General features: G+C 38.9%; 1 protein-coding gene across 1 annotated transcript in view; it reads left to right on the top strand.

Annotated features, from left to right (window-relative positions):
• The window catches only part of LOC150091692 (uncharacterized), a 163,626-nt gene that overhangs the window by 27,260 nt on the left and 124,254 nt on the right, over positions 1-12,112 (top strand). Inside the window, exons 3-4 of the mRNA XM_090369286.1 lie at positions 5,795-5,985; positions 6,179-6,262. Coding sequence (XP_090225412.1) covers positions 5,795-5,985; positions 6,179-6,262 — 275 coding nt within the window. The remainder of the gene's footprint in view (positions 1-5,794; positions 5,986-6,178; positions 6,263-12,112) is intronic.

Below are 12,112 nucleotides of genomic sequence, written 5' to 3'. Positions count from 1 at the left end.
ATTAGGACCACTGTTGTTTTTAATTTTCATAAACGACATTGATGAAGGGATAGAGGGCGTGATGTCTAAATTTGCAGATGATGTTAAAATTGGTAGAGTAGTTAATGATCACTGTCAAGCTGAGCTTCTTCAGAGAGACCTAGATAGACTTCAGGAATGGTCAGAAAAATGGCAGCTGTGCTTTAATCCAACAAAGTGTAAGGTATTACACCTGGGAAACAGTAATCCCAAAATAACGTATTCACTTGGTGGAGTTCAACTAAAGCCAGTACTGGAGGAAAGGGACTTGGGTGTTACGATACGGTCAGACATGAAATTCTCTGAGCATTGTAAACAGGTTGCAAGGAAGGCCCATGGTGTCCTATCAATGATCTATTGAACTTTTGCAAGTAGAGATAGGGACGTGATAATCCCATTATATAAGGCTTATGTTAGACCACACTTGGAATACTGTGTTCAAGTATGGAGACCGCACCTGAAGAAAGACATCGAGCTTCTTGAAAGGGTGCAAAGAAGGGTAACTCGCCTGGTGAGATCGGCAAAAGGGCGTCCTTATGAAGAAAGACTTCGAATATGTGGGTTGCAGAGTTTGGAAACTAGACACCTTAGAGGAGATTTGATTGAGGTGTTTAAGGCTCTGAGAGGCATCAGTAAAATGAATGAGGACAAAATTTTCAAGATTACAAATGATGCTAGAACTAGGGGACATAAATTCAAGTTACGGGGGGAAATGTTTAGATTGGACTGCAGGAAGTTCTATTTTAGCCAGCGAGTTATAAATTACTGGAATAAGTTGCCTTCATGGGTGGTAGAGGCCGACAGTTTGGGGAAATTCAAAGGTCATCTGGATAGTACTTTCGGGTAAGGGAAGCACATAGGATGATAGGTTTAATTTCCTTTTTATTTATTTTTTATTTTATTAATTATTATTATTTAGTTATTTATTTATTTATTTATTTATTTTTTTGTTTTTATCATTGTTTTGTTCGGATTTATATATTTTTTTATTTTATTTTATTTTATTTATTTTTTTTTTTTTTTGGCTGGTGCAGCATAAGCCATAGGCTTTCTTGCACCATGCGGCCGTTACTAATACTAATACTAATACTAAATCGTTACTTTTGAAAGCATGTTTGAGGGCAGTTCAAAAGTAAAGGCAGTGTGCTAATTAAATACTAATGACATATCACAACGCGCCCTTGTGGACATCAAGTGTAGCCCACATTGATGTAAATTTAATGAAGTTAAACGTAGTAACTTCATTAAGAAATGCATTAAGAAACTTCATATATTCTTCATTAAGAAACTTCATTCATTAAGAAACTTGCTTCTTGCCCTAATGGACATCAAGTGTAGCCCACATTGATGTAAACTTAATGAAGTTACTGCGTTTAGTTACTTCTTTTGTCTTCCCGAGAGGAACCTTTCCTAGCGACGTCAATCGAACTTAAGTTCATATACCTATAGTAATGAGAAGAGAACTTATGACAATTTGTATCATTTGGATGCTATAGAACAGACACTTCGGAGCTGCATGCAGTTTGTACGTTACTTATACGATGCTTCTCTGACCTAGTGGGTCTCCAGTTCCTCCTTAATTGTGGACGGTTTTCACTACCGTGTTATCGTTCGCCTTCAGTGCGATAAATCTTTCCAATTCCCAGCTCATCTTACTAGATTGCTTGTAAAAAGTGAAGGTTCAGTACCTCAGGTTTAACTTGGTGAAGATCTCTAGAACTTCATACTTGCCAACAAAACTTGCAAGTGTTAAATCAACTAGGGAATCTTCCCATGTGAAATAGTACCCTCTGGGAGAAAACCATCGAGGTTACCTTGGCTACACCGGCGATTTCTTGCAAAGTCAGTATATGCACAGTCGATGAAGTGTAGACTGCTTCTGATCACAGGGAGATACTTTCTGCCGTGGTCTCTCTGTTTATCTTGTTGCTCCTGTTCCCAGATACGTTGGCGATTGTCTCTTCTCTAATGGAACCTTTATCTCATGGCTATTCCCAACCTCGTGTTGTTTGGCATTACAAAAATGCAAAACGGGATGACCTGCGAGATTTATTTTCTACTTTTCCTTGGTCGCATTACTGTTCCAAAAGTTCTGACGTCAACGTTTCTCAGATCGTGTCAGTGAAATTATTCTTGCAGGAATGGAATCCTTTATCCCACACTCCACTTTAAAATCCCGTCCTTTATCTAAACCTTGGTTTTCCAAAAAATGTGCTAAGGCTGTTCAAGAGAAGAATGTTGCATATCGTAATTGGCTTGTTTCTAATTCTTCAGTCTCATTTTCTGCCTACACCAAAGCTCGCAACAATTGTAAAGCAGTTATTAATCAGTCCAAACTAGAGTTTGAACAGGCTAAGAGTAGAAAACTGGCTTCTTGCCCTAATGGTAGCCGAGCATTCTGGTCTCTTGCCAAAGCTATTGGCCGCAACTTTTGCCCATCTCTGCTCCCACCTCTGTCCAAACCAGATGGTTCTGTTTTCACTTCAGCCAGGGATAAAGCTGACCTGCTAGCATCCCATTTTTCTTCCAGCTCATGTATTAATGATCTTGGTAAAACACCTCCCACCATTCCCAACACGCTCCATTCAATGCCTCCTGTGGTCTTCCGTCAAAAGGATATCAGAAGGATTTTGATGAATCTTGATGATAAGAAAGCTCCAGGTCCTGGTGGTATTTCTCCACTTGTTCTCAAAACCTTGAGGAGCACTTGTTCTGTGCTCCTGAACTTACTCCTATTCTTTGCCGCATTTTTTCACTTTCTTATTCCAAAGGTGTTTTTCCTTCTGCTTGGAAATTTGCTCATATCCAGCCAGTTCCTAAAAAGGGTGACAAATCCCTCCCATCCAATTATCGTCCCATTGCAATTACTTCTACTCTTTCTAAAGTAATGGAGAAATCAATTAACCGCCAACTCTTAAACTACCTTGAAACCTTCCGTCTGATCAAGGATCGCCAGTATGGATTCCGTCAGTGTCGATCCTCTGGTGATATCCTGGCTTATGTTACCCATTTATGGACTAATTCAAGGAAAGGTTCGGTGAAACACAAGCAGTTGCTCTTGACATCTCAAAGGCTTTTGATCGTGTTTGGCATAAAGGTCTTCTAAACAAGCTTCCATTTTATGGTTTGCCAACTGTTTTTAGTAATTGGTTATCCAGTTTTCTCTCTGATCGCTCACTGAGGGTGATGGTAGATGGCTCTCTGTCTTCTAACTTCTCCACTAACGCCGGTGTCCCCCAAGGTTCAGTTCTTTCCCCCACTCTTTTCCTCTTGTACATTAATGAGCTTCTTCCATTAACTGGAAAACGTATCCATAGTTTTGCTGATGATAGCACATTGCATTCCACTTTCCATTTTGAGAAATCTTGTCCTGCTCAATCAGCTTCAACTTCTCGAAAATCTGCTATCAATTCCTTAAATGCCGATCTTCAGGTAATTCTCCAGTGGGGCAAAGACAACTTAGTTGATTTCAACCCTTCTAAATCTCAATCTTGTCTTATATCTCGCAAAAAGGATTCTTCTGCTCCTATGCTTATCTTTAGTGACACTCTGATTTCTAGGCAAAATGATATATCTCTTTTGGGGATTACCCTGACTTGTAATCTCTCTTGGCACAAGCACATTACAAATATTGCTTCCTCTGCATCTAAAAAACTTGGTTTTCTCTTTCGCTCTTGGCGTTACTTTTCTTCCAAACAGCTGTTCACTCTGTACAAATCGCAAATACGCCCTGCCATGGAATATTGTTCCCACATCTGGGGTGGTGCCCCCAAAACCTCTCTCAGGCTTCTTGATTCCATTGAGAAGAGGGCAGTTAGGTTAATTAATGATTCATCTCTAACAGAGTCTCTCCACTCTCTTTCTCATAGACGTGCTGTTTCTGCTGCATGGCTCTTCTACAGATACTTCCATGGGCACTATTCTTCTGAATTGGCTTCTATAATTCCCGCTCTCTCTTTCAAAACAGTCCGAACACGTGCCGCCACCAGCCAACATCCATATACTGTCCAACGTCTAACCCACAGAACCAACCTTTCATCTTCCTCATTTATTCATTCAACTGCCGTTTTCTGGAACAACCTTCCTTCATACATATTTCCTGAAAATTACAATCTACAGAAGTTCAAGTCCAATGTCAACAAATATCTTCTTTCTTCTTCTCAACCTCCAACCCAAGCACGGTATTAAGTACTATAGGTTCTAACACCTCTCGTGTTTGGGGTTCACATAAAAAAAAAATACTGCTCTGGTTGAAGGAGATTTAGTTTTATTGGGAGAATCTGTTGTTAGGAAAATGAGTAACAATTTTTGCAATAAACATAGGTGGACTAGAAACAGAGTGTGCTTGAGGGGGAACAGCAAATGATGATATTCCAAACAGACCGATAGATTTTAAGAGGGGAGTCGTAAACAGAATGTGTGGGGAATAACGATATTAAACGAACGACGTTGTTGGATAAATACAGGGCCATGCTGAAAAAATGCAGAAAGCATGGTCAGAATGTGTATGTGTCTGCAATTCTGCCGATACACGATAGGAGGGATTATGTGCTGAAGGTGTTGTAGATTACTTAAAAAACTGAAGGAAGTCTGCAAGAATCTAAGGAAAAATAATTATCAGCAAGAACACCATTGGGTGGAAGGAATTTATTTTATAGAGACGGCAATTATTTAAACAAGATTTTTGCCAATGTCATTGAGGATGCCTGAAGGGATCAAGAAAAGTGCTAGTTGGTGGGAGGGAAGGCCAAGAGGGTAATATAGACACACATTTATCTGATGATATGGGTCAAAATAATACTTGTACACATGTCAAGAATTCTTGGTTGTTGCCGCAGCAGTCGATGGTGGCAACAATTTCTGAGGTGACAACCTTTAAAATGAGCTTCAAATAAAGCTAGGAAAGCAAGCCTAAATAACTTCAAGGGGTGTGTTAGGGCAGTAAACTATAGAAGAATACCTTGGCTTAACTGGGTCTATAGTAATGCCAGGAGTGTTGTCAACAAAATGGCTGAATTCGGACTCCTGTTTGGGAGAACATAACATGGCTAACTGAAACATGATACCACCAGGAAACTGAGGATGACGACTTTGATATGTATAATGTATTTAGAAAAGACGGAGAAGATAGAAGGGGTTGTGGGGGTCATGCTTCTTATCAAAAAGTATCTTGAATGCCAAAAGAGCTTTTTTCTGAAACAAAAGTTGCTTCTCTTAGCAAAGAATCTGTTATGGAATGGGTCAGCTGGAAGAAGAGGTATAAGGAGAGTAGGAGTAATCTACAGATCAGAAGATTGTGAAATGAGAATCACTACATGCAGTTGGAATGGGCAAAAAATGTGAATGTCTTGTTATTGGTGATTTAAATCTGCCCCTAATGGACTGGAATAAGTGTGAGAGAAAATAGCCATGGGGAAAAAAATTAAATAACCTATATGATTATTATTTGCACTAGCACGGTAGAGAAAATACTAGGGGTAAGAATATTCTTGACCGCATCGCTGCTCACGAAATAGATTACATCACAGGGCTTAAAGTACAGAACCATTGGCAGGAACCTAGTCTACTGCATAGTCTTAAGATAATGTTGACGTTCATAAAAAATAATTACTTCCTTTAATTTGAATATAGAAGTACTGCCATTAATAATACTTGAGATCGTAGACTCAAATTTCAATTCAAAACTGTGGAATTTCATTTCCTATTATAGCTTAATTGTCAATAAACTATAGAAACATTTCTCGAATATTTATTTCATTTTATTATATCTTTACAGATGAATCCATGGCCACTTGGCCACTTGTTTCGAATTCAAATGCTATTCTAGTCATTACTGTACTTTATTTAGTTTGTGCGACGAAATTTGGCCCAATGATAATGAAGAATAGGAAGCCGTACAATCTGAAACCAGTAATGATAATTTATAATTTTTCCATGGCTATTATTAGCGTTGGCATCTGGTGGGAGGTGAGTACATACTTTTCAAAAACTATGGTATCGGAAAGGCTCGTTTTTGTTTTTTTTTTTTTTTTTTTTGTTTCGTTTCAGTCTTAAACTAAAATTATTGCTTTCTTATGAATCAATCAAGTATTATAATTATTAACGAATATTATAAAATAAAATAAATGATATTCTGTTCAATTTCGTTATTATTTTATAGTGTCTGTATGCTCTGTATATTATTCCACATTCCTTGCTGCTCTGTGCACCAGCTGATTATAAGCATCCTTTAAGCCCAGAAAGGGTGAGTAAATTTTAATTTATAATAAATTAATAGACCCTCAGAAGATAGATATGGTGTATTTCTGAATAACTGAAAGACAGAAAGAATGCAGTTTTCCCAAACTACTGCGACCCAAATCGTCACTTTTGAAAGCATGTTTGAGGGCAGTCAAAAGTAAAGGCAGTGTGCTAATTAAATACTATGACATATCACAACGCGCCTTTGTGGACTTCAAGTGTAGTCCACATTGATGTAAACTTAATGAAGTTAGTACGTTTAGTTACTTCTTTTGTCTTCCCGAGAGGAACCTTTCCTAGCGACGTCAATCGAACTTAATTTCATATACCTATAGTAATGAGAAGAGAACTTATGACAATTTGTATCATTTGGATGCTATAGAACAGACACTTCAGAGCTGCATGCAGCTTGTACGTTACTTATCCGATGCTTCTCTGACCTAGAAGGTCTCCAGTTCCTCCTTAATTGTGGACGGGTTTCACTACCGTCTTAGCTTTCGTCTTCAGTGTGATAAATCTTTCCAATTCCTAGCTCATTTTACTAGATTGCTCGTAAAAAGTAAAGGTTCAGTACCTCAGGTTTAACTTGGTGAAGATCTCTAGAACTTCATACTTGCCACCAAAACTTGCAAGTATTAAATCAACTAGGGAATCTTCCCATGTGAAATAGTACCCTCTGGGAGAGAACCATCGATGTTACCTTGGGTACACCGGCGATTTCTTGCAAAGTCAGTATAAGGACAGTCGATGAAGTGTGGACTGCTTCTGATCACAGGGAAATACTTTCTGCCTTGGTATCTCTGTGTATCCTGTTGCTCCTGTTCCCAGAGACGTTGTGCTTTTCTGCACGAAAAAGACAAACTGGGAGCGTTTTCCTGCTGAACTGACAAGAAGACTTCATGAAGACTCCTCCTGTCAGATGCGTACACGCCTGATGATTGTGCATGGTACCTTATTATGGTCATTAGAGAAGCTTGCGAAGTGGATATTCCCAAGAGGAAGCTCTTTCGGAATGCTCTTTCATGGTGGAATGTGGACCTGGACCCCCTGAAACAGAAGAGTCCACCATGCTCGGAAAACTATCAAAGAGCTCGCACCGATCTACCAATGCCTGTAGTAGAAGCGGCGAGAGAAATATATCTGATACTCAGAAATAATTATGCCAGTTCTATTAGACGCTGCATAAAAGTTTCATGGGAGGACTTCGTTTCTGCATTTGGTAATTTTCACAAAACCAAACTTATTACAGTTCAAACCCAACTAGTCTTTACTAATGACCTAGCATAGATTGCTTATTTACCTACAAGAATACCGGACAATCCTAATCATACAGCCAATACGCTTGATCTTTTTCTCACCAACAACCCTTCTAAGTACAAGGTCGAAGTGAGAGGCACTTCCTTTAAGCACTTCTAATCACAACTTGGTGAGTGTCTCTTCTCCAATGGAACTTATATCTCATGGCTATTCCCAACCTCGTGTTGTTTGGCATTACAAGAATGCAAAATGGGATGACCTGCGAGACTTCTTTTCTTCTTTTCCTTGGTCGGATTACTGTTTCAAAACTTCTGATGTCAACGTTTGCTCAGATCGTGTCAGTGAAATTATTCTTGCAGGAATGGAATCCTTTATCCCACATTCCGCTTTAAAATCCCGTCCTTTATCTAAACCTTGGTTTTCCAATAAATGTGCTAAGGCTGTTCAAGAGAAGAATGTTGCATATCGTAATTGGCTTGTTTCTAATTCTTCAGTTTCATTTTCTGCCTACACCAAAGCTCGCAACAATTGTAAAGCAGTTATTATTCAGTTCAAACTAGAGTTTGAACAGGCTAAGCCTGAACAGCCTGAAGACTTGCTTCTTGCCCTAATGGTAGCTGAGCATTCTGGTCCCTTACCAAAACTATTGGCCGCAACTTTTGCCCATCTCTGCTCCCACCTCTGTCCAAACCAGATGGTTCTGTTTTCACTTCAGCCAAGGATAAAGCTGACCTACTAGCATCCCATTTTTCTTCCAGCTCATGTATTAATGATCTTGGTAAAACACCTCCCACCATTCCCAACACGCTCCATTCAATGCCTCCTGTGGCCTTCCGTCAAAAGGATTTTAGAAGGATTTTGATGAATCTTGATGCTAAGAAAGCTCCAGGTCCGGATGGTATTTCTCCACTTGTTCTCAGAACCTGTGCTCCTGAACTTACTTATATTCTTTTCCGCCTTTTTTCACTTTCTTATTCCAAAGGTGTTTTTCCCTCTGCTTGGAAATTTGCTCATATCCAGCCAGTTCCTAAAAAGGGTGACAAATCCCTCCAATCCAATTATCATCCCATTGCAATTACTTCTACTCTTTCTAAAGTAATGGAGAAATCAATTAACCGCCAACTCTTAAACTACCTTGAAACCTTCCGTCTGATCAAGGATCGCCAGTATGGATTCCGTCAGTATCGATCGACTGGTGATATTCTGGCTTATGTTACCCATTTATGGACTAATTCAATGGAAAGGTTCGGTGAAACACAAGTAATTGCTCTTGACATCTCAAAGGCTTTTGATCGTGTTTGGCATAAAGGTCTTCTAAACAAGCTTCCATTTTATGGTTTGCCAACTGTTTTTAGTAATTGGTTATCCAGTTTTCTCTCTGATCGCTCACTGAGGGTGATGGTAGATGGCTTTGTGTCTTCTAACTTCTCCACTAATGCCGGTGTTCCCCAAGGTTCAGTTCTTTCCCCCACTCTTTTCCTCTTGTATATTAATCACCTTCTTCCATTGACTGGAAATCCTATCCATAGTTCTGCCGATGAAAGCACATTGCATTCCACTTTCCATTTTGAGAAACCTTGTCCTGCTCAATTAGCTTCACCTTCTCGAAAATCTGCTACCAATTCTTTAAATGCCGATCTTCAGGTATTTCTCCAGTGGAGCAAAGACAACTTAGGTGATTTCAACCCTTCTGAATCTCAATCTTGTCTTATACTCGCAAAAAGGATTCTTCTGCTCCTATGCTTATCTTTAGTGACACTCCGATTTTTAGGCAAAATGATATATCTCTTTTGGAGATTACCCTGACTTCTAATCTCTCTTGGCACAAGCACATTACAAATATTGCTCCCTCTGCATCTAAAAAACTTGGTTTTCTCTTTCGCTCTCAGCGTTACTTTTCTTCCAAACAGCTGCTCACTCTGTATAAATCGCAAATCCACACTGCCATGGAATATTGTTCCCACATCTGGGGCGGTGCCCCCAAAACCTCTCTCAGGCTTCTTGATTCCATTGAGAAGAGGGCAGTTAGGTTAATTAATGATTCATCTTTAACAGTGTCTCTCCACTCGCTTTCTCATAGACGTACTGTTTCTGCTGTATGCGTTTTCTACAGATACTTCCCTGGCCACTGTTCTTCTGAATTGGCTTCTATAATTCCCGCTCTCTCTTTCAAAACAGTCCGAACACGTTCCGCCACCAGCCAACATCCGTTTACTGTCCAACTTCAAACCCACATAACCAACTTTTCATCTTCCTCATTTATTCGTTCAACTGCCGTTTTCTGGAACAACCTTCCTTCATGAGTATTTCCTGAAAATTACAATCTTCAGAATTTCAAGTCCAATGTCAACAAATATCTTCTTTCGTCTTCTCAACCTCCAACCCAAGCATGGTACTAAGTACTATAGGTTCTAATACCTCTCGTGTTTGGGATTCACATAAAAAAAAAAAAAAAAGAAGTCAATGTTCAACGTACGTTTCTGCTAGCTTTCCTGAGACCTCATAAAACGGTTTGAACTGCATCTTTACAAGCTATCGCAGGCTTATTACCTCAGGATCTACATCTCACGTACAAAGAGTTTGCTTACCATATTCGTAAAGGATATCCTGGAACGTTTTATGATTTGACCTATGATCAAATCCAAAGAATGAAAAAGGGAAATGTTGGATATAAAAGATGGTAAGTGAGATAGAATTCGTCGACCAAAGGAGCAGTGACCAAAGGTTTTATACCTGATATATTGAATTCTCTACCTCAAAAAGTAACCAGCTTTGGTTCTATCCAAGCCTTACATCATACATCTTAACTGGCCATGGTTCGTTAAACTCTCATTTTCTTAAATTCAATCTAGCTACGTCAGATATGTGTTTCTGCGACGCCTCTGAAGACTGGAGTCATGTCTTATTCTTTTGCCAAGTTTACCAAGATTTAAGATGAACATTATCTAATACATTATATATTTTTTCTCCTGGAAATGAAAGATATCTTATTGCAAATCAAAATGCTTTCTCAGCTCTACACGAATTTGCTCCACAGGTGTTTAACAGACGACGCGGATTATTGAATCGACTTCTGTACTCAACAAAAAAAAAAAAAAAAAAGACCCTCTTGTGTTGAAGTTCAGTTTTATTGACTTCATATTTTCTTAGGGTAGTGTTAACTTTATTATTATTATATATATCTCTCTCTCTTTCATTTTCCCTCAATTGTTTTTATATATTTTTCTTTAATAATAATATTTATTATTATTATATTATATTTATCATTGTTATAAATTTTTTTTTTGAAACTTTAACTGTTATTTTGTCCATTTAAATTCAGTATTTTTATTCTAAAATTGTTAATTATGTTAGTCAGTTTGGGGACAATTTTATTTATTTTTTATTATTATTGTTTTTTTTTAAGCTAGCCCCTTCGGGTGGAAGGATTATTCGCTGGTCTCCAGTTTATCAGAGACGGAATTTTCACCTGTTCCTACCCAGATTTTGGCTTCTTGGGTACGGGAACTGATGGCATCCACTAGTATTGCACTGTCTCCAGTGGATGGGGATTCTTGGTGGTTTTCACCATCGTACGTGAATATAGCAGACTGCTGCATCCATACGACTTATCCTTCTACCTGATAGTGCTGATAATAATACATTTAAGTTAGCACGTGTATAGTTTGTGTGGTTGGGTACTGGGAGCAGCCTTTCTGGTGATCGCTGCTTCCTGGTAGCTAAATGGCTAGAAACAATTAAATAACACAACAACAACAACAATAGCATACACATAAACTGCGCAAACATAGCACAACACTCCTTTCTGGCCATTGTAGAGTTTCGAATATCATCAGAGAGAACCATGGAGGAGTTGAAGTAACGTTTACGGGCTGCCTTACATAAGATACAACATATGTCCACATGCCCACATTTGGTAATAATAACTTCTGGGGCGTGGTGAACCGCATAGTTACAAAGCTCTCCATGGGCAAAGTCCTCAGTACTGCAATCAAATCTGAGGGATCCTTTTTCTACACCTGGCAGGACTCTTCAATATCAATTAATATCAATAACCATGAATAATACCGTGCTGGATACACTGTCTCCTATAGATGAGGAACCATTCAGCAAGGAACAACAAAAGATTATCTCTGCTAATAACTCCTACGCCAGTGTGATTATGGAGGAGCCGTTCACAGTCGCTGAGCTTAATGCTACACTGGTCAAGACCCAAGAAACCAAAACTCCTGGAACAGACCTCCTTGAGGTTGAGAACGTAAAAAAAAATTTACCAACTATTTTTCAAACTTCTTACTGGTTACCTTTAACAAGTGCATGGCGGATGGCTGTTTCCCAACCATTTGGAAAGAAGTCAATCTTAAATTTATATTCAAAGTTCTTGATAAATCGCCTGAAGAATCAAAATCGTATAGGCGTACTGCTGTTCTCCCTGTCCTAACCAAATTATTAGAAAGCCTTCTTCTTTACCGGCTTTTGCTTTTCAATTACTACATGAAAAAAATCTAGCCTCCCCGTTGTAATTTGGAGTCAATCAGAGTCTAGTACTGAGGACGCCATCCTGACGCTGATAACAACATCAACACGCACTAATTTC

The sequence above is a fragment of the Mastigoproctus giganteus genome, chromosome 1, assembly GCF_048544385.1.
Source record: "Mastigoproctus giganteus isolate SK-2022 chromosome 1, ASM4854438v1, whole genome shotgun sequence".
In the NCBI taxonomy this organism is placed as follows: Eukaryota; Metazoa; Arthropoda; class Arachnida; order Uropygi; family Thelyphonidae; genus Mastigoproctus; species Mastigoproctus giganteus.
The sequence above is the reverse complement of the archived record's forward strand: the minus strand, read 5'-3'. Positions and strand labels throughout refer to the sequence as shown.